This window comes from Camelina sativa, chromosome 16 (genome assembly GCF_030686135.1).
Source record: "Camelina sativa cultivar CO46 ecotype springtype chromosome 16, ASM3068613v1".
Lineage (NCBI taxonomy): Eukaryota > Viridiplantae > Streptophyta > Magnoliopsida > Brassicales > Brassicaceae > Camelina > Camelina sativa.
In genome coordinates this window covers 31,097,645-31,119,263 of record NC_141895.1, presented here as the reverse complement: position 1 = coordinate 31,119,263, position 21,619 = coordinate 31,097,645, and the positions used below count along the sequence as shown (strand labels likewise).

At 38.7% G+C, this 21,619-nt stretch overlaps 5 protein-coding genes and 1 non-coding gene across 59 annotated transcripts; 3 read left to right on the top strand and 3 right to left on the bottom strand.

The window, feature by feature from the left end:
- Nucleotides 1–209: 209 nt before the first annotated feature.
- LOC104754181 (phosphatidylinositol 4-kinase gamma 2) lies at nt 210–2,636 on the top strand. Its single transcript, XM_087493484.1, has 2 exons — nt 210–1,981; nt 2,070–2,636. Exons 1-2 carry the CDS (start codon nt 671–673, stop codon nt 2,445–2,447), a joined length of 1,689 nt encoding a protein of 562 aa, XP_087349610.1. The 5' UTR covers nt 210–670; the 3' UTR covers nt 2,448–2,636.
- Nucleotides 2,637–4,648: 2,012 nt separating this feature from the next.
- On the top strand, nt 4,649–6,172 carry LOC104753117 (uncharacterized). Its single transcript, XM_010475412.3, has one exon. It carries the CDS (start codon nt 4,844–4,846, stop codon nt 5,891–5,893), a length of 1,050 nt encoding a protein of 349 aa, XP_010473714.1. The 5' UTR covers nt 4,649–4,843; the 3' UTR covers nt 5,894–6,172.
- Nucleotides 6,173–6,735: 563 nt separating this feature from the next.
- On the bottom strand, nt 6,736–9,651 carry LOC104753116 (UDP-glucose 4-epimerase 4). Its single transcript, XM_010475410.3, has 9 exons — nt 9,320–9,651; nt 9,023–9,072; nt 8,620–8,755; nt 8,407–8,508; nt 8,090–8,317; nt 7,672–7,750; nt 7,485–7,567; nt 7,295–7,386; nt 6,736–7,191 (listed from the first exon to the last, which is right to left on the bottom strand). Exons 1-9 carry the CDS (start codon nt 9,500–9,502, stop codon nt 7,098–7,100), a joined length of 1,047 nt encoding a protein of 348 aa, XP_010473712.2. The 5' UTR covers nt 9,503–9,651; the 3' UTR covers nt 6,736–7,097.
- A 128-nt stretch (nt 9,652–9,779) lies between these two features.
- LOC104753115 (uncharacterized) lies at nt 9,780–13,574 on the bottom strand. 5 transcript variants are annotated; one of them, XR_015583564.1, is made up of 13 exons: nt 12,853–13,574; nt 12,607–12,758; nt 12,442–12,519; nt 12,271–12,350; nt 11,943–12,049; nt 11,439–11,855; nt 11,244–11,351; nt 11,093–11,160; nt 10,909–10,996; nt 10,745–10,816; nt 10,601–10,654; nt 10,348–10,437; nt 9,780–10,013 (listed from the first exon to the last, which is right to left on the bottom strand). XR_015583564.1 is itself a non-coding variant. In XM_087490001.1 (13 exons), the coding sequence occupies exons 1-12, from the start codon at nt 13,259–13,261 to the stop codon at nt 10,375–10,377; spliced, it is 1,674 nt and encodes a 557-aa protein (XP_087346127.1). In that variant the 5' UTR covers nt 13,262–13,430; the 3' UTR covers nt 9,780–10,013; nt 10,348–10,374. The 5 variants fall into 5 exon arrangements, 2 of the variants coding, with proteins under 2 accessions (XP_087346127.1, XP_087346128.1); XR_015583565.1 differs by having other exon boundaries at nt 10,745–10,837; nt 12,853–13,409; XR_015583563.1 differs by having other exon boundaries at nt 10,745–10,837; nt 11,943–12,027; nt 12,853–13,409.
- Nucleotides 13,542–13,614, bottom strand: TRNAA-CGC (transfer RNA alanine (anticodon CGC)). Its single transcript has one exon. It is a non-coding gene; the product is annotated as a tRNA-Ala (tRNA).
- Nucleotides 13,615–16,696: 3,082 nt separating this feature from the next.
- Nucleotides 16,697–20,809, top strand: LOC104753113 (uncharacterized). 50 transcript variants are annotated; one of them, XM_087489984.1, is made up of 11 exons: nt 16,697–17,139; nt 17,321–17,488; nt 17,639–17,739; nt 17,810–17,875; nt 18,550–18,626; nt 18,738–18,814; nt 18,905–18,987; nt 19,100–19,135; nt 19,215–19,400; nt 19,884–20,303; nt 20,396–20,809. In XM_087489984.1, exons 4-7 carry the CDS (start codon nt 17,833–17,835, stop codon nt 18,954–18,956), a joined length of 249 nt encoding a protein of 82 aa, XP_087346110.1. In that variant the 5' UTR covers nt 16,697–17,139; nt 17,321–17,488; nt 17,639–17,739; nt 17,810–17,832; the 3' UTR covers nt 18,957–18,987; nt 19,100–19,135; nt 19,215–19,400; nt 19,884–20,303; nt 20,396–20,809. The 50 variants fall into 50 exon arrangements, with proteins under 50 accessions (XP_087346110.1, XP_087346092.1, XP_087346106.1 ...); XM_087489966.1 differs by having other exon boundaries at nt 18,519–18,626; nt 19,215–19,377; XM_087489969.1 differs by having other exon boundaries at nt 16,699–17,139; nt 17,639–17,693; nt 18,519–18,626; nt 19,215–19,377.
- Nucleotides 20,810–21,619: the final 810 nt, after the last annotated feature.

The following is a 21,619-nucleotide window of genomic DNA, read 5'->3' as shown; positions in this document are numbered from 1 at the left end:
TATAGAATACATATTTTTTTTTTAAAAAGGTGAAGGGAATATTAGTATTATTTGTAGGCTTTTTTTATTATTTTAAAGAAAAAAAGAAAGTAAACGGTCGTGAATGTGAAAAATTAACGGCGTTAATAATAAAATACAGAAAAGAAAAAAATAAAAAAAAAAGGAATCCGGAAAAAGGCTAAAGGAGGGGAGCGAGCGCGTCTTCTTCTATTTAAGGAAACAGCTCTCTCTCTCCCTCTCTCTCCCCTTCTTCTAATTCTATTGATCCCAAAATCTTCTCTTTGTTCATTCCGTAGATTTTGTTTCTTAAGGAAAAAAAAAAAAAAAAAAATCTATCGATCCGAAGATCCATTTCGAGAAATTGGTGGCTTTTTTTGTTTTTGTTTTTGTTTTTTTGTTGGTTTCTATTAATCTTCGTTTCCAATTTAAGATCGTTTCTAGAACTTTCTGGGTATATATTTTTTATTTATTTTATAATTGACTCATGAGTTTATCATAGATAGTCTCCTTTTTAGGGTGGTTCAGGGGAGGTTTGATTTAGTATTTTTGGTTTGTTGGTAGAGGTTTTTTTTTGGATCTTCCGAAATCGATTTTGTTCCATGGAAGGGTGTCTATTTTAGGTTTTTTTTTTTTATTTTTTTTTTTATTTTTTTATTATTTCAAATAGGAAATGTCAGTAGCTGATGTTGCTTTGAGTCCGATTCATAGAGGAGGAGGAGGATCGGGTTTTGCTTTTGCTCACCAACAACATTCAAGAGAGCACTACTCTACTGTCAACTCTGTTTTGGTCTTCCTTAGCATCTCTGGTTCTACTACGATGCCTATGCTCATCTTGGAGTCTGATTCCATCGCCGAGGTCAAACTTAGGATCCAGACTTGTAATGGTTTTAGGGTTAAAAGACAGAAACTTGTTTTCAGTGGTCGAGAGCTCGCTAGGAACGCCTCACGCGTCAAGGACTATGGTGTCACTGGTGGTAGTGTCTTGCATTTGGTGCTTAAGCTCTATGATCCTTTGCTTGTCACTGTCATCACCACTTGCGGCAAGTTCTTTCGGTTTCATGTTGATCGTCGTAGGAATGTTGGTTATTTGAAGAAACGGATCTCTAAAGAGGGCAAAGGGTTTCCTGAGGTTGATGATCAGGAGATCTTGTTTCGAGGGGAGAAGCTTGATGACAGCAGAATCATTGGTGGGATTTGCAAAGATGGCAGCAACTCTGTCATCCATTTGCTTGTTAAGAAATCCCTGAAAGAAGCTTTTTATCTTCCCGCTCCTGTGATAAGAGAAGAAGATGCTTCTTCTGGTAAAAAACACGTCTTTTTAGAGCCTGTTGTTCTTAACCCTGATGTGGAATTGCCTAAAGTTCTCGAGGAGATGATTGACCGCACGGTTGATGGGTTGAACAAAGGTAATCCACCTGTGAGATCAGCTGAAGGAACGGGAGGGACCTATCTGATGCAGGATTCTTCAGGTCTCAACTATGTATCTGTCTTCAAGCCCATGGATGAGGAGCCAATGGCTGTTAACAATCCTCAGCAGCTTCCCGTGTCATCAGATGGTCAGGGATTGAAGAGAGGAACTAGGGTAGGAGAAGGGGCAACTAGAGAAGTTGCAGCTTACTTATTAGATCATCCAAAAAGCGGCCCGAGATCTGTGTCTAGACAAGTTATGGGTTTTGCTGGTGTGCCGCCAACTGCAATGGTCAGAAGCTCTCACAGAGTGTATAATTATCCAAAGGGATTTAACGGTTCTGTTACAAAGGATGCCAAAGTTGGTTCTTTGCAAATGTTCATGAAGAACAATGGAAGCTGCGAAGACATTGGCCCTGGAGCTTTTCCGGTTGAAGAAGTGCATAAAATCTGTGCCTTTGACATGCGAATGGCAAATGCAGATCGACATGCTGGAAACATATTGACCGGGAAAACTGAAGAAGGGAAAACTGTTCTGATTCCCATCGATCATGGCTATTGTTTACCCGAGAATGTAAGTCTCTCTCTTCACAACTTCTTTTCAACATTGACCACTCCAATATATCTACAAGTAAAACTAATTTATTGAAATGTGTTTGCAGTTTGAAGATTGCACATTTGAGTGGCTTTACTGGCCGCAAGCAAAACTCCCGTTTTCTGGAGACACCCTTGACTACATTAACTCTCTAGACTCCGAACAAGACATCGCGCTTCTGCAACGCCATGGCTGGAATGTTCCTGAAGCTGTCTCACACACACTACATATCTCCACGATGCTGCTGAAGAAAGGCGTTGAGAGAAACCTAACGCCGTATCAAATAGGAAGCATAATGTGCAGAGAAACGGTGAACAAAGACTCGGCGATTGAAGAGATAGTGAGAGAAGCTCATAACTCGGTGTTGCCTGCGTCGAGTGAGGCTACGTTTCTTGAAGCAGTCTCTGTGGCCATGGATCGTCGCTTGGACGAGCTAACTAAGTAACCCTTTTAAAAGTACATAATCAAGTTGGTTTTAATGGTATGTATGTATGTAATGTATCTATTATGTTGAGAAAAACGTTGGTAGGCTCTTCTTGGATAAATTTTTTCTTCCATGAAAGAAGCCCTTTAAACTTTTGTGTTTTTTTTTATCCCTAAACCATAAATAAAACGTTGCTGTTTTGTGTTTGTATTGTTAATTGTGCTGTGTGGTGGTATCGGAGGAGGAGTAGAATACACAAAGTAAGGAACCTATCTATCTACGGGCATTTGTGTCATTTTCTCTCTAGTGATATTTTCTTTTGCAAGTTGGATCCAACCGAAGTTACATAATTTGGCAGTGTGCTCTGATTCATGAGTCATGGAGTCTGACTTGTGTAGATTTTGTCTTCCCATTACATTAGATACTATAGGCTTCTAATTAAAGAGCAAATCCCAATTAAAATGGGACTTTAGACAATCTCACCCACTACATGTGGAAATATATACATACAAAAGAAAAATGTAAATCATGTGACTTTGGAATCTTTTCAAATTAAAATACTAAATAAACAAAAAACATTCTTGATTAATGCAATAAGCTGAACAATGAAATTAATCAACCAATCTCCGGTTGCCGAGCTCCATGCCCGAGCTGTGGGAGGGTGTAGATCTTAGTCATGTCTCTTAGTCTCTGTCATCTTTGGTTTGTTTCGGAGTTGTAGCAATCTTGTTGTCTGAATCCCCTTTGAAGCGAAGGACGATTGAAGGAGGGGAAGCCATCGACTTTGAGATTTGGTGGTGGTAGAGACGGATCCATTTGTTAATGGGTTAGTCTAGGTTGCGGCTCGGTTCTGGTGGTTCTCTTGGGGCTGGTGGCTTGAAGGAGACGAACTCGCTTCGTTTCCTTGACTGGTATGGTATTTCTCTCATCTCTCTCTTCTGTGGATATCGGGTTTTTCAATAAGGTTGTGTTGTTGGTGTTCGTGTTAGTGTGGCTACATCCAATGGTTTTAGGCTACATCCGATGAATTAGTGTATCTCTCTCTTCGGTCATCGATTGGCTTCTTTTGTTGTCTCGGTGGAGTCGGACCCTTCCCTTGAAGATCCAGATCAAATTGTTGCGATGCTCGGTGGTGTATGTCCGAGGGGTTTCTTGTTATGGGGAGGAGTCAGTTGATTCTCTGACTGGTAACTGATTCCAATTTCATCAAGTTAAGCGTGTTTGGTATATCCCCTGTTTGCTTGATGGTGGCTTTAGTTTTTAGTGGGTTTGTGTGGTGTGGCCATGGTTCTTTTAGGGTTGTTTGTGTTTAGTGAGGACTGATTGTTGGAATTGGATTTGTTGTTTGGTTTGAAATGGGATCTTTTCTCTACCTCTCCTTCGAGTCCTCTTGCTGGGTTGAGGTTGTGTTTTGCTCTAGGTTCGTTCTTGGTGTGAGTCATTTGGAGGGATTTTGTTGCTGAGTCACCTACTAGCCTCTCTTTGAGTTTTCTTTGGAACCTTTGGAGTGAGGTTTTAGTCGAAGCAGTGGAATCGGTCTCTAGTTCTTCTCTTGCGAGGACGTCACCAGTTTTATGTCTGTAGGTGGCTGAAACTGTGGTCGACGAGTGTCCGCGTGTAAGAATAGTTGATCTTGCGTGGCTTGTCTTCGGTCGATATCAAAGTTTTTTCTTTGACCCTAAGGTTTGTGCTCTCTCCGTCTGGCTGGTGAGGTGCTATAGGAGTTGTATTTGTGTCTTTGGTCGCGTTGGTATCTTGCTTTCCTCCTGGTCGGTTTGCTTCTGGTTTAGTTTCGGTGTGAGGCTATCCGGCTTTATTGGTGCTCCCGACGTTTAATGGTTCTATAGGGAAGCTATGTAAGAGTCTTTCATGCCATTGTTCAATTATAGAGCTTAGTTTTCAGTTTTACCAAGACTTTTGCTTGTTAGATTTGTGTATTATGTTTAATTTTAGTTTGTATCTTTGTTTCCCTCTTTTGGGCTAAAGACGGCAGGAACATTCAGTAGTCCGTCGTCTAATGACCGCGAGGACATCCAGTTGTCCGTCGCCTCTTGTAATATTAACTTGGGATCTTTTTTTGGATTCAATAATAAAATTCAGATGACAAAAAAAAATTATTTCACTTGTGAAAATGATCTAAATTTACATTATATTTTGCTGTTTCAAATATCTTCTCAAATTTACTTTTATAATGAATGTTTTTGGGCTGCGTGACTAATGACAAAATGAGAAAAAATGTAAATGAAGAAGGAAAGGGCTTTTAATGATGTTTTGATTCATTGGTTGTCCTAAAAAAGACAATAATAATAAATGCTATCGAAGCACTCTCTACTCTCTACAGTCTCGACTCCACCACTCTCTCACTCACTCTCTGCTTCATCCCTATCCTCGTTTCCAAACACTCTCCGATCTCGGCAATGGCCAAACCACACGGTCGTCGCCGTTCTTCCAGCCGAACAAATCTAGCTTCTTGCGCCGTCGCCACCGTCTTCTTGCTCATCTTACTCGTGGTCCTCCTTGTCGTTTACTTCACAGTCTTCAAACCAAAAGACCCCAAGATCTCCGTTAACGCCGTCCAACTCCCGTCGTTCGCCGTCTCCAACAATACAGCTAACTTCACCTTCTCTCAGTACGTCGCCGTTAGAAACCCCAACCGTGCCGTTTTCTCTCATTACGACAGCTCTATTCAGCTCCTTTACTCGGGTAATCAAGTCGGGTTTATGTTCATACCCGCTGGTAAAATTGATTCGGGTCGGATTCAATACATGGCCGCCACTTTCACCGTCCAATCTTTCCCTATTTCTCCTCCTTCCTCCTCCGCCATCTCCACCGTCTCCGCTGCCGTTGTTCCAGATTCGCCGGTAATGCCTGGTCCTCCGGATTTCACCGTCGCTCCGAGAAACCCTGAAACTCCGGATTTACCGGGAAACCCTGAAACTCCCGATTTACCGGGAAACCCGGAAACGCCGGATTTTCCTGGGAATCCGGGTCCTCCGAGTATTCCGAGGAATCCAGGCTCGCCGCTGTTTCCGGGGAACCCAGGAGCTCCAGTTTTACCGAGGAATCCAGGCTCGCCGGAGTTTCCAGGAAATGCCCCGATAATTCCGGGTACTCCGGCGTTTCCGAGAAACCCAAATCCACCGGTTTTTCCAGGGAATCCCGGGTCGGGTAACCCGAGAAATATGGGTCCGCCGGGGTTTCCAGGAACCGGAGCTCCGCCTGGATTTCCGGGTACGCCGGGAGGATTCGGCGGGGGAGGAACAGGGCCAACTCTAGGAGATGGATATGCGAATCCGGGTTTCGGGTATGGGAATCGGGTCGGACCAACGATGGAGATAGAGTCGAAGATGGAGTTAGCGGGTCGGGTCAAAGTACTGCACGTGTTCACACATCACGTGGTCGCTAAATCGGATTGTCGGGTCACCGTCTCTATTGCCGATGGATCCGTCTTGGGCTTCCATTGCTAATTTTATTTTATTTCCCTATTTTTATTTATTTTTGCTCTTTAAAAAAAAAAAATCGTTTTTGCCCCTTTTTCCACTAATTTTGTTGCTCCTAAGTTTGAGGAAATTAATTAGAAATTGTAAAAAATTATTATTTTCTCCTAAAAAAGAGCAAGTTTCTTAGTAGTTTTCGATGTTGTTGCTCTTGGCATGTAGTTTTTATTGGTGTTCTTTTTTAATCTGTATAATGATCACGTTCTCTCCTTCAATTGAGCCCAAAAATGCTGATGTGTTTCCTGAGAATGTGGCTGAACCTTTTATTTCTTTTTAGTTTTGTACTTAAGTTGATTGTGGGAGAATATGGGTTTTACTTACGTACCATTGAAAGATCTGTATTCCATTTCCAAAATGTCTGTTTTGTAAAGTAAAAGTGAAATTCATTGCCTATCTTTGGATCTAAAGAAAAAGTATTAAAATGTTTATTAAAGCAAAGAGAATATACCAAAAAGTAAATATTTTGAGAATTTGTTGTGTTATGTATTTTGAATAGACCTTTGATATTGTTGTATTTTTTTGTGTGTATTTTGTCATTTCAAGAAGTCAAACAAAGGAGAAAGAAGAAAATAAATAAAGAGAAAGTGAAGTCACATCATTGGAGAAGCTCCCACTATCCTTGAGATTTGTGTAGTTTCTTCAATTATCTTTTGTCCTTTTTTTCTTTGTAATTTTCTTCATTTCAAATAGTTACAGTTTACAAGTGAAGATTGTTTGTCTACTGCAATTGTGTAATTGGGCTTTTTTTCCCTCTGCTCATTATCAAAAGAAGACGTTTTACACGCTCTTATTAGCTGAAGAAGAAGGACAGATTGAAATGCAGAGGTTTCAGTTCATATATTAAAATACTTGAAATAGCATACAAAAACCCATATGAAAAAGAATTGAATTCAATTCCTAAATAATACAAATATAATCCCATGAAAGATAATTTCCTAAGAGAGATAATACAAACCCAATAAACAAAAGAATACGCTCAAGTTAAACCTATGCGTGTATATAAATATAAATTACAAAAGGAGAAGGCAGATATATATGATATGAATAGAGAAGTAAGTTCTCCCTCACTGTGTTTGTTTTGGCTTCAGAGCTAAAACCTGAGTAGTGTGTAACTGTAACATAAAATATGAGACCCAAAAATAGAAAGAATGGGATATTGGATTTAGTGCTTTTGTTAAGTTGTGTCTGATGAAGAACCGTAACCAAAAGGATTGTTACTTGCCCAGTTCCATTGGTCCCTACACATTTCTTCGATTCCAAAATTTGCCCTGTCCACATATTTTGAGTTTCTTCGGTCTTAGAGACTTGCGCAAAAAAAGGGTCCATGATACTGTATTTAAATATAAACATTCGTTAGGTCTCTTTACTTACTTCCAGTTTAGTTCCCGTTCAGCTTTTTCTGTTGACGCATAGACGGTTTCTGCATCACCTGGTCTCCTTCCAACCTTCACCAGTGGGATTTTCTGTACGCATTATTTTCAAACTATCAAGTCCACACACATGCGTAAGTGCGTACACATTTATGGTTTTGTATAGGGAGACACAGAAGTGATCTCCTTACCATTCCAGAAGCTTTTTCAAATGCATCAACCATCTCCAACACTGTTGTTCCTTTTCCGGTTCCAAGGTTGTATACCTCACAACCTAGCACAACAGCCAAGTCAAACACCTGAGCATGTTTGTATACATAAGAGGATATGCACTGTCAAGACAATTTGGTGTTAACTAAGAAAAGAAGAAAAGCCTACCTATTTCAGTATCGTCTAGCTTTTGAAGCGCACATATATGGCCATCTGCTAGATCAACAACATGAATATAGTCTCGTACCTAAAACAGAAAAGAACGATAAGATCAATATACCTCACTACACCAAAGATAAAAGTAACATTATTCCATCACAATGTATCGGGTCAAGTTGAAGTCGACAACTAAGGAAGAAACTTAATCCAAAGTGAACCTATCGAAAGATCGTGACACTTTAGGAGTTCTAGTGATGACTCAAATCCATCTAGTGGCTCTCATCTAGGATATGGAGCAAACAATTCCTTAGATTCCCAACCCATGGACCAAAAGTAAAGATTTACATGATTTATGTGGAAGAGTGATAAGAAGCAGTTCTACGTGAGAGGGATACAAAAGACTGTATTAAGGATGTGAAAATCTTACACCAGTGCCATCTTTAGTGGTATAGTCGGTTCCATAAACTTTTAGGTTAGGCAGCCTCCCAACAACGACTTGTTGGACGTAAGGCATGAGATTATTTGGAGTTCCACAAGGATCCTCGCCAATGCGACCGCTAGGGTGCGCTCCCACAGGGTTAAAGTACCTCAACATTATGATTCTCCATTCAGGATCACCACGTTGCACATCACGGCAAATGTCCTCAATGAACAGCTACAAAATGAGAAACATTTCAGGATAAATACCAATCAAATCTACAAAAAAAAAAGCTTTCAGAGTCAGCATCAAAAACTACCGAATACCTTTGTCCGTCCATAAGGACTCATCCCAGAAAGGGAGGACTCTTCTGTACAAGGAACCTCCTTTGGCCAGCCATACACAGTTGCGGATGAAGAAAACACAAGCTGATTTAGATCAATGACAGAAGGTTAAATCATGTTTCACGTATATAAGGAAAACCAAAATAAAAAAAAAAAAAAAAAAAAAACTGTAATACAGAACAAAAGGGGGATTACTTTTTTACAACCGTGAGCAGCCATTACTTCCAAAAGTGTAATAGTCCCAATCAAGTTATTGTTATAATAGAGAAGCGGTTTCGCCACGCTCTCGCCGACTGCTTTCATTCCAGCAAAATGCATTACTGCATCGAACCTACATTACAGAGACACAAAGAGGGAGATAAGTCACATTACTGGAGGATTGGAAAATAAAAACACAAAGCATTTCTCATTTTGATCAGATCTTAGCATGAAGAAACATAAGATTCTCGCTTCCTAGGCTTTTCGGATCAACATCTATTGATCTTAAGGATAGAATAGAGAAATCAAAGTCAAAAATCACGAGATTTAAGAGTTGGAACATGTGTTTGCCTGGAAATGAGTAAATCCGTAAGAAGAAATAACTAAAAAAAAAACTCACTTTGATTCTGAGAAAACCTTCTCAAGTGCGGGTTTATCGCGAAGGTCCACCTGCAGGTATATAATAAGATTCATCAGCCATCTAATAACAAATAATCTCAGATTACCAGTGATATAATGTCGAGAGCACAATTCGATCCAGCAATTGAATACGACTAGAAGACATTTGATCAACATAACTTCCCAAATCAAGCATCGTAAGCAAATCGAGATACAAAAAAAAGTTTCAACTCATGATTCACCAAAACTCTCGGAATGCAATAATGATGATCCACATAGAAGAAAAAGATGAACAAACCTGGTGGACGGTGAGATTTTGACCACGATCTCCGGCGAGCTCCTTGACGCGTTGGATCGAAACGAGAGAGGAATTGTCGAGGTTGTCAATGACAACGGTGCTGTAGCCGCCGAGAAGAAGCTGAAGAACCGTGTGACTTCCGATGTAACCAGCACCGCCGGTAACCAGAATATTCCCAACCATCGAAGCTCCAAGAGGCGCGATGAAGAGAGAGAGAGAGAGAGAGAGAGAATCAAAAAGAGAAGCTTCCCTGGAAAAAATACTAACTATCCTTTCTTCTTCTTCTTCTTCTTGTGTGTTTTTCGGAATAAAAAGAGGAGTGGAGAAGAGAAGACACGTGGCTTTTTCATTATTTTGTTAACCTTATTATTATTATTATTATTATTAATACTTCAATTAATTTAAATGTCACAATTCTCTGGAGAAAGTGTCACTTTGCGTGTTTAGCAACTACTAATAATTTAATTCACAAAGGCTTTGCATTTAAAAAAAAAAAAAATTAAGATTACAAAGGGACATGAAACAATCCCTAAGCGTATATTAAAAAAAAGGAAACTATATTTAAAGAAACTAATAATTTCGGTGATTATTAAACTACTACTAGTATATTTATTACATGACAAATGTACCGAAATTAACTAATAGCGACCGACAAAAGAAACTTAACTTTTAGCGATGCTCCAGAGTTTTTGACCTGTACCAAATGATCAGCATTTCCATTATTACTTAAACCAATTATAAAATTTTCAAAAAAAGTATTCATTTTTACAGTGCAAAAAATTCCCAATGCAGCTCTGGAGAAAGAAAAAGATTCTTAAAAAAAAAAGTTAACTAAAATTTAATAAATATTGCAAGTAAAGATGTTAATGCCAGAACATTCGTCCACATTTTTCATATCATTGACGAATCTACGTTGCAGTTTTGACAGCAGACATTTTCAATGTCATGCATATGCCCGCCGAAAGATTGATTATTGCTTTTATATGATTGTGATAATTTTGATGTATAATGTATGATGGTTAACTAACCCGGTTTGTTGACAGAGGGGTGTGTGTTTAAGGTTGAGAGCTGAGTAGTCTCTCGGCCTCGTCATTTGCTTCAGCCTGTATTTTCCATTTCTGCATTACAAACATATAGACCAAAGTAATTGTTAAATAGGACACAAACTTGTTGCAAGTATGTGTATATCTATGCTTGTGTTGTCCAAACTGATAACTGGAAACTTGCAGGAAAAAAGATGTACACAATTCAATGTACATGGAGTTTCCAAAACTAAAATACCTCTTCAAGGTTTTCGAGTTCCATGATCTGCTCTATCTGTTGAGCAATGTTTTCCTGTGGAAACAATGGGGTTCTAATCATCAGTCTTCAGATTCGATCACATCAGGTTCTTAACTAAACTCTTCGAAATACGAAATAACTCACAGTATTGTTCACTTCCTCGGCTGCAAGAACATCAGTGTCCATTTCCACCTCGATCTCAATCATTGAAGATATCTAAACGTATAAGAAATCGAGCTGAAAGATTAAAACCAGGAGATCAAGTGAGATTTGTGAATATCTAAAATGGTTTTGTTTCGTTTTCTTACTTTGGCATAACTATCGATCAGCTCAATCTTTCCCTTTATGGAGTTCTCTAGACTTTCTCGTACCTTCTTTACTCTTGTTCTTCGAGTACTATATTTGAGTAAGATACACATTTTATTATGATAGATCTCGTTGTGTTAACAATTTCCCAGATGATGAGGTTCAAATGATCTGAGAGGGTCATACCGGTAAGCTGGCTCTCCTACTGCTAAAATTTTGTTCTCGAGCTGGCACATTCGAGCCAACATCCACACCTAATGGACACAACAAAGTTTTAGTAGTGTGTTTGATTACATATTGCGGGTTTCAAAAGGTATGGATAAACGAGACTTGGTACCTCTTTCTCAACTGCTTCCTTTAGATCTCTAATGCGGCGCTGGAGCACATCATACTGAGACAAGAGTTGCTGCTTGATACCAACCACATCTACTGTCCGTTCAGGGAGCTGAAACCGTGCAAGGGAATATGAGATTCAAACCAAAGAGACTAAGACATGTTCACTTGATACAGTTCACATGTTAGAGAATATAACCTGATTTAGCTGAGGAAGGACAAAAGAATTTACGGTTACTCCAACTGCTAGTGATGTAACAGCAGCAACTGAGAGTAATTGAGGCAAACTGGGATTAATAATACCAGAAGCAGCATCTCCCGTAGCCAAAACAGCAAGAAGGGGTATTATAAACGATGGTTGCAAGATCTTATCTCCATCTTGTAAAGGAGGCCTTAGCAAGAGTGACTCTCGTCCATCCTTGTGCTTTGTGAGGCTCATAGGTTCTCCAGGGTAAAACTTTGGAGCTTTGGGGCTAAATTTGAAAGGTCCCACTTGTCTGTAAACATTAGAAGGAGCAGCAGAGGCAACTGTCACTCTTTCTCCCTCTTGCGCAGGGAGTTCGGCTGTCTCAGTGGCAAACCGGTGCGTTCGGGCTGTACCGGAAGGAGTTCGTACCTGAAATCCAATGCAATGGTAACAATATCTGATGTACCAAAATCAAAATTACGCTGAAAATGAAAATGTGTTAGCAATGGCAATTACCACAATAGAGTGCACCGAAGATGTGATCTTGTTCTTCTTTATCTGGATTAGTCTGAGCCCTTTCTCCCAGAGAGGAATGTCCTTGCTGCGTTCGGCAGATGTAGCTCCTTAGAGAAAGTGAATATCCCAGCATCAACACCACACGCATCTCAATTTGTTTTACAGGTCAAATTAACAAACAAAAACCGCTCTCACACCCAACAAAATCTAAATCTAGAAACATATTAAAAGAAATACTAAAGCGTACTCTAAACAAACATATTAAAAGAAATCTAAATCTAAACCTAGAGGTAGGCAACAAAGAAGAGAAATAGTAAAGAGTACTAACCCGAGCTCTTCTGATTCAATGCTGGTTATGTCACCAGAGAAAAGCTCGTATTGGTAACGGCAATTAGCGCAAGATGCAATCTAGAAACATAGACAGCACAAATCATCAAGTTATTCTAAAAAAAAAGATATACAGAGCACAAACAATCAATTAGATTGGGTCAGTCATTACCTGAACTCCATGCTGGGGTTGTGCAACAGCAATGGCAATCAAACAGGTGGGACATCTCACAATTTTACCAAAGGGAACCTAAGATCACATTAATTAATTAAGTTGAGACTAACTAATTTCAAGAGTGTCCTAAGAAACTGTTAAAAGGTGTTGTTGCATAGTAACCTCCTCAGCAGGGGAGATTCCAACACGGCAAATATCTCCGATGATCCTTAGAGAATCAGAAACCCTTAAGGAAGCAGCAAGACTATTAACCAACATCGTGTAGACCTCAACGTCAGGCCTTGACCATCTCCATCGATCAATTTCACTTCCACCTGTGCAAAAAAAAAAAAAAACAAAAAGAATCAATCCTAAATTTGCTTAATCAATCACAGAAACTCCTACTCTGGGTGAATGAGATGAGAGAACCTAAATCGAAACTCGCTCGCATGGCGTAAAATATCGACAAGGCAAGATCAACATTGCCGCGACTGACAGCAGCGGAGATAATCGAACGGCAATCTTCAAGCTCAACGATTCCGCCGCGATTTGACTCGAATCGTTCAGAAATCATCTCGAGCGCTTCATCCGCATCTCTAACGGCGGATACGCTGCTCAGAAGCTCGTCGTCGAGAATAGAAGACGAAACATCGGCTCCGGCGGAGCTGACACTGTCTCTGCTCCGGTCTCCATAGGACGAGAATAGAATCCGTCGCCGTATACGACCGATATTCGCCGGTTTGAAGAATAGAGAGCGAAGAAGAGGGTGAGTGTCGTCGTGGAGGTTAGGGATGCGATTGATTCCGGAGAAGACGGAGGAAACTACACGAAGACTCATTGATTAAAAGCGGAAGAGAAAGTCACCGGCGAAGAAGACGGAGGAGCATCGGTTCGGTGGTGGTTCTCTCGGAGATGAGGAACGAGAGGCTATGAAAGAGGGAAGAAGAAACCAACAACGGTCTCTAATGATATTGTTTTTTTCTTTCTTCTATCTATTGCTTCGGTTGATCTTGCGCCGTTGATTTTTCGATCTTCTAACCCAAAAAAAAAACAATCCGACGGCGGTTGAGCTTGAGAGATATATTAGTAAGTCACAAAATTAATAATTAAATGTATAATGGAGGTGCGGGGAATCGAACCCCGTGCCTCTCGCATGCGAAGCGAGCGCTCTACCATATGAGCTACACCCCCGAATCATGTTTACTGTCAAGGATGTATTCACTTATAACTTGGTAAACCAAAAACATCTTCACAAAGCAGTAGAATATTAAACATTAAATTTATTTCGTAAACGTATGAAAGAAAAAGAAAAAAAAAAAGGTAGAGACATTTGTTTTTGTCCGAGTTAGTCTCTTTCCATATATATTTGTGTAATTTTGTTGTGTATACCACCACAATTCTCCAATTTGTAAAACGATCTGGGCTTACTAGTTTGGGCTCCATAAGTATGGGCCGAAATTGCTAACTTTTATTGTTTTGTTTTTTGACATCAAACTAAATTGGTTAATTTGTTATACGGAAAAGAAAAAAAAACTCAAAAACGATTGTAACAGAAAAGTGAGATACTAGTTTTTTGAGTCATACTCTTTTAGTAACAGAAAAGAGAGAGCTTAAAGCACACTAAGCAACCATGGCGGGAATGGTCGATACGCAAAATTAGCTTCTTCCTTTTCTTTTTGTTTCTAATCGGCGAATTCATCTTCTCCGATTAGCGTGTATCTCACCATATCAAACGGTTACTAGAACGAGAAGAAACTGAGATATTTCCCCCCTACTGGACTTAAGTTGACGAAGAAACAGCCATCCATGGCAGGAACCGATGATACACAAGAGAAGATTCGCTCTTTGATCAGAGACTTGAAACATGAAAGATCTCGAAAAGGCAAAGAAAGATCTCGGAAAGGGATTAGGATCTGTGGATGCTACTCTTGAACGTCTTAGGTCTTTAAACCAAGTAGCGGAGGAGGAAGATACTACTACTAACGTCAACGAGTCTTCAAGCGGTGCTACAATCCAGAATCCAGTCTCCTGAGGTCAGTTTCCAATTTCCTTAAATAAGTTGGAAGTGTATGCTTAGAGTTTTTTTTTTTTTGTGGTTGTTTTATCCTGAGCGCGCGTTTTGAGCTCGGAAATTGTACCTTTCTTCAGGCGAGGATTGCTCTTTACAACAAAAAAAAGGACTCTTCTTCTTCGGGATGAAATTTCTAATCTTGAAAGTGAACTACATGCTCGTCAGGTATCACATATGGATGCTCTTTTATTTTTAAATGTTGTTTATATAAAATTTTGTGCTAATGGTTGATGATTATTGATGTTTTGATGCTTGCCAAAACAGGTCAAGGAAGCACTGATCAGGTTCAAATTTCATTTGGCCTTTTGTTTCTTGTTTATGATCAAACATAGATCAATTTATCTTCTTTCTTTCTTCTTCTCTTTGCTGATGCAGAGATCAATTTCTTTACAAAGTCCTTCAACTGAAGAAGGAAGAAAAAACTTTTATTAATGATGATGATACGCAAAATGAGCTGCTAACATCCAAGAAGAAGATAGAGTTTATGGAGAAGCAACTGGATGATACGCAAAATGAGCTGCTAACATCCAAGAAGAATATAGAGTTTATGAAGAAGCAACTGGATGATACGCAAAATGAGCTGCTAACATCCAAGAAGAAGATAGAGTTTATGGAGAAGCAATTGGATGATACGCAAAATGAGCTGCTAACAGCCAAGAAGAATATAGAGTTTATGAAGAAGCAACTGGATGATACGCAAAATGAGCTGCTAACATCCAAGAAGAAGATAGAGTTTATGAAGAAGCAACTGGATGATACGCAAAATGAGCTGCTAACATCCAAGAAGAAGATAGAGTTTATGGAGAAGCAACTGGATGATACGCAAAATGAGCTGCTAACATCCAAGAAGAATATAGAGTTTATGAAGAAGCAACTGGATGAGTTTGTTGAAGAGAAGACAGAAATGAAGAACCAACAGCATGCTCTGGTTGAAAAGTACGAAGTACTCACAAATAAGAATATACTTTTGGAGAAGAAATTGGAAGAACAAAAGAGGGACAACCAATTTCTTACCACAAAGCGTGATGAACTCCAGAGACTTTTGAGTAAGGTAAGTAAATAATTAGAATAGTAAACTCAATATATACATTGAGAAAGGCACGGATTGTGATATTCAACAGTAAAACTCAATATCCTTTCTTTTCTCACTTGAATAAACAGAGAAACCGTTGGAACTATGAGACAGCAGCAGAGTTTCGAAAGGAGGAGGTATATAATATAACCTTGAATACGTACTGTTTATCATTTGCTTATAGCTCGTTGAATAGGTTATATGTTGTTTAGGTACTACTATCCAATGCAATCATTTTTATTTTATTTTCAGGTGGCATACCACAGAAAGAATTGGGAAGAAGAGCAAAAAACCTTAATTGCAAACGAGAGAAAGAACTGGGAAGAAGAGAAAGAAAGCTTACTGAGGGAGAAGGATCCCAGAGATGGTTCTGCATTACAAATAGTGGTGAATAGACTACCAAATTGGCTGAAGAGCACTGTAGCCCCTAAAGGCATCTTGACAGGAGATGAGTTGGGGGTGATGATGGGTGCATTAGTAGCCATCACTGCTTACCCATATGCTAATGAAAGCGTGAAGATAACTGTTCTCGGTGCCTTTGCTTCACTATGCGGTATACTCATGGGGAAGGTATTCAACAATGTCGTCACTTACATCTCCATGGATAAAGAAGCCAAGGTGAAGCCAAGCTTGAAGAAAGCTGCCAATTCTATAACATGGATAATAGTAGGAGGAGTAGTCCCTCTTTTCTGCGGATTCATACAGGATTATTGGACAAGATTCATTGTTACAGCCATCTTAGCCTTAGCGATGAAGATAATCATTGCTTGCATATGGACCGTTTCTTATGGAGTCAGCAAGTGCAGAGCTATGTGTGTGGTTGTGCTAGGAGTCATTGGTATCAGTTTGGCAGCAGGTGTTCCCCACGTCCTCAAGATGATAGCAACATGAAGGAACATGAAGACTCAAATCTGTTTCTTGAACAAGGTTGAAATTTGTTTGTGTAGTCTTATTGTAGTTGACTCTATAAACACAGTGTGTGAGTATTTTCAAGAAGATAGTAAGAGACAATAGTTACTTGCAAGTGAAAGAAATTTTTTGAGCAGAATAAGCTCAAGTGGATCAAATGGTGCGCTCAAGTAGTAGGTACATGATGTTATGTTTCAGTTGCTTAAGTGTTTACTGTTAACAAGGGGTTGATTCAACAACTTAAGATAACAAGAGAGTCGAACAAAGAGAAACAGAGCTGCAAACAAAGACTCTAGACGATTCAGAGGGTCTTTTAATATCAAAGGGAAGCAATTCAGAGGGTCTTTTACGATAAGAATCGGCGGAGGAATCTCCAAGTGAAGGGCGGCGACAGATCTTTTATGAATGTTTGTGGAATCGATCAGAGGAGGCTGCTGAAGCAAGAGCTCTTCGATCTGGTTAGGTGGATTTATGTCGTGTTCTTCGGTTTACCAAGAAAAGAAGAGAAATTGGAACAAGGGCAGGCTTGTCTCCTCCATCTTTTTTTTTTGCATTGCAGCAGTAGCAAGACTGACTGTTCGAAGCTTTGCAACTTCTTCAGGATGTTCACTTCCTGTACCAAGAGAAAGAGGAACGTCAAGGTTCTTGATGAACTTCTCAGGAGGTATTCTCTTTTCTTTTTCTTCTTCGTGAAATCTGATGCCTTTTGTGTAGTTTATAGCAAGTATGGCTCTATAGGTAACAAATAGGATCTTAGGTCTGACTTGGAAGCAAGCCTTCTTTATGTTTACAAAAGGACATAAAAGTTAAAAAGACTTTCTGAAATTCAGAATGGGTATATGCAGCTGAATGTGAAGATAGGAGATAAACAGGTTTCTTTTTCAAGAGTGGCTGCAAATTTGATCAAGGATGGGAGTATGCTCTGTTGATGTATCGACCAATGCTGTTGCTGAGCAAAGCACTTCGGTTCATACTGGTGTGCTTAGGGGCCTTCGGTGGCTTGTAAATTTAAGGTATGTTTCATTATCTTACAGTCCATATATTATATGATTGGTTTTATTCCAGGATTAAGAAGCGTGTTTGGTTAAGTTTAATTTCCAGTTTGTTCTATTATTAAAAAAATTAATAGACATGGAAAATTTGACATCGGTTTGTGGTTTCAGGTCAATGGCAAAAGCAGAGGCTACATAAAGAAGCTTGTTGTTACCTGCCTTAGAAGTCAGTTGAATATACCAAGAGCTATTACAACTTCTTCCTCCGGAAGGTTTGATTTTAATCTAATTTGTTCTGCTCGAATATTTGATGCTGAGACTTTTTTTTCTGTTCTATTGCAGGCATCTTCTAATTCTTTTGCGTGATGCTCCTGCTGAATTTGAGCAATGACCAAGCACCCAGTCATGGTGAGTGAGCTTAAACCCCAAAGTATCTATACTTTTTCTACTTGAATCATTCTCGATGAGTAGATGACAACATCTTCTTTTTCTGTCGCTTATGTTTACAATCTTAGAAAGTGCACTTTTACATTTCATAATTTCTCATCCCTCTGATAATTTCTTCGTATATTTACTTTCAACTAATATAATACCTTGGCCACCTTATGCTTTTTTGCATGTGAAACTCAGTAAGTAACGATAATTTGACACCACATATTGACCGGCTCATGTTAGGTCTTGAACATCATAATGCCTAATAAGATCGATTAATCCATAAAAAAGGATAAAGCTTGTACCTTTAAAAATCTAAGGAGAGTCATTTAAAACAACATACATACTCTATGTGACCTCTTTGCTTGCCTCCCCCCTTCCGCAAGTGCTAGAAAGTCTTTATTGACATGTCAATGTCTAGTCTTGTGAACTCTCAAGAAGAAAGTAATGACGCTGTGGAGAATGGGTCAAAAGAACCAACAGCGTTCTTAATATAAATATACTCTTCCATCTCGTTTACAAATATGCCATATCTAACTTGTGGAGTGTTTATGATCTTTTTGTGGTTATGTATTCTAATCAATGATATTATGTTTCTTATCCCTTCTAATTTTTATAGCTTAGATCATTAGCTCTTCCTTTCAAGGTAGTTGAATGGACGGTTCCAGCAGTTCCATGCCCAAGCCAAGGCGGTCCCTCCAAAGAAATGCCCTCAGCGTCTGAAGGAGTAACTGCTTCTTAAGTGATATGTTTATGAAAATTCAAACTGTTTTATCCTGAATATAACCCAGTGTTTAATGCATATTTTTATGAGGGTTGGTAATTGACATAACTGCAGCATATATGTGGCTTAGATGGATCGGATGAAGAAACTATAGAGATTTTTGCATTTGCACTAGAATTCGAGATTTCAGGGTAAAACTTATGGTTCCATAAATTTGTTCCGAAATTCTTCTTTCCGTGGCAACACCTTATAGCTGCTTTTGAATTCTTATCACAATGCAGATCATATTTAAGTGCTTCTGAATATCTCTCTGTTTCTGAGAAGCTAATATGAAACAGTGATTGCACAATATTGCTTACTTGCTGTAAAGTTCCTTTCTCTAATTCAATTCTTGTTCTACAATTTTTTTCTAATTCATTAAATTATTTCTAAGAAAAATGTGAGATAATGAGTAGATCTTTGTTGTCCAATTTCAGAACGTGCAGTGTGAAGAAAAAACAAGAACAAAACTGGTTTTATTGATAGTTGCTTTCAATTGTCTGTTAACTACAAATAACTTTTTCTGACCATTGCTGCTGAAAATTGATGCAGGATTCACCAGATCCGTAACATCCCAGTCACTTGTCCAGCCTCAGATTCATGGCGCCCTAGTACTGGAACTTGATTGGCTGCTTCTGAGAATTGATAAAAATGATCCACTTGTTTTATGCATTGCTGGGGCTGATAACACCTTCCGGCTCGTTGAGGTTACAGTGTATGTGTATACAGAAGTTCATTGTAAGACTATATTTGTATTCAGAGTCCCATGAATGCTTTCAGATTAGGATTAGTTTTTTTTATCAGCATGTTGTCTCTCCCTTTATAACTTATATGTTTAGAATAGGGATGTCTGTGTTTTTAAATTTTGTTCACCAGATGACTGTGCACCGTAAAACCTTGTAGAAAGGAAGTTAAATTCCTGACACAAGGCCGTGTAGGTGGGATGGTGTAGTGGGGTTGACAACTAGGCCACCCTTGCCATGTCTAGGTTAGGGCATATATATAGTATTTTGTTTCTGTACTAAGAGAAGAGGAATGTCAAGGTTCTTCATTGAACTTCTCAGGAGGCATTCTTTTTTTGTGTGTGTGTTGAAATCAGATGCCTTCTGGGTAGTTTAAACGATGTTGCAAGTATGGATGATGGCTCTATAGGTAACAAATAGGATATTAGGTCTGCGGGAGGCCTTGGAAGTAAAGCATTCTTTATGTTTATGGTTGCAGGTTTACTAGTTAAGACTTTAGGAATTCAGAAAGGGTATATGCAGATGAATGTGGGCAAGGCTAGGAGTATGACATGTGTCAGTTTAGACAATCTTGCTCTGAGTAGTCTCTCTTCTGAAGCAAGAAGGCTCAGGTCCTTGTCAAGTTGCTCGTTAAGTTCACTTCAAAAGTAGCAAGAAAGTAGCATGTTACATGGTTGTTGGATGGATGAGATGTCTATTGGTGATCGCAGTATGTTCTTTTGAAGCTAAGCTAAACTAATGAGACATATGGAGCTTCAATTTTAGCTGAAGGTGGGGCTGTCCATATCAGAAGAGTGTAGGAGTTAACATGCTAGTTCGATAACTAGAAAGGAAGCCTCGACTCAGGTTTGGTAATTTGATTCTAGTTAAGCTAGGAGCTACATAGGATACTTATAAGGTTGGTTACATGTAAATCAAGATACTTGTAGTGTGAGGTAAATCTCAGTTTCTGCTAGGGTTATCTTGTTTGATAGGTTTACTCGAATGCAGAAGCTGCTTAAATGGATAAGGTGCTGGTATTCCTGGTTAAAGAAGAAGTTAGCTTATGTGTTTGAGTTGAGACTTAGAGCAACAGCAAAGACAACTCTCTAGAGTGAAAAAAAAGTGAACTGGTCCAAAGGAGGTTGTGGGGCAGTTATATGGGAAGAGTAAAAAACAGTGGACACTTAGCTTCATGGAACTCATCTCATATATATAATGATATGAATAGTAGTTAATATATAGATATACAGTGTGTTAAGGATATACATGTATGCTGAGAAAACAAGCTGCATGCTGTCACTAGGATAAGGTGTGTTATGGTCCCTTGGAGTTGGCATCACAAGTCAGTTTTGAATTTAAGGAAATATACAAAGATGTACTACCAATAATTATTCGTATGTATGTGTGGCGTGGTTTTGACCTTTTCAGTCTCCACTACATGATTGGCAGACACAGCATGATTTTTATGTTTGCATCATCTGACCGTTACAGTTACATTGTTACAATGTAATTTTGTAGCTCGTTTAGATGTGTTCACTGATATCTTGTTCACATTACTATACATCCGAGCAACTTTTTAATCTGAAATCACGTGACTCAGCTATAAGATTTACACATTCGTGTGTTTTTATAACCAACATAAAATTGTTCAAGTATAAGGAACTATTTAACAAGTGAAATGTGAAAAAAACTAGTGATATGTAAATTTGCTCTTGGAAGTAAAATATATGTAGACACCCACAAGAATGGCAGCTAATCAACAGTAAAATTTGATGAAAAGGTAAAAAAGAGACATGGTACATAGAACCAAAAGATAAGGCAATAGCAGAACACAAAATCAGAGACTTATTCATCCCAAAATTATGCGAAACATTTTAGTCGGAGAAGATGCTTACTATTGTGTATATGATTCTGATTGAGTGATTTCCACATAATGTATTCATTCTTCCAGTGTCTAGTTCTGCTTCGAGTTTCTTTAAATAAATAAATAATTAAAAAGTGTAAATTAGCTCACTAACTTTTTTTTTTTTTTTGTGAATCATTAAATGAGCATAAGGGTAATTATGGTTTTTAGTCGTATATATCTTCAATTTTAGAAGATATAGTAAAGATTTTGTTCATAATTATCTGTTTAAGTCAATGAGATGTAAATGTCTACAATTTAAATATTGTTTTTAAAGTTTTCGTTATTAATGTATATATATATATATATATATTTACAGGATATTGTAA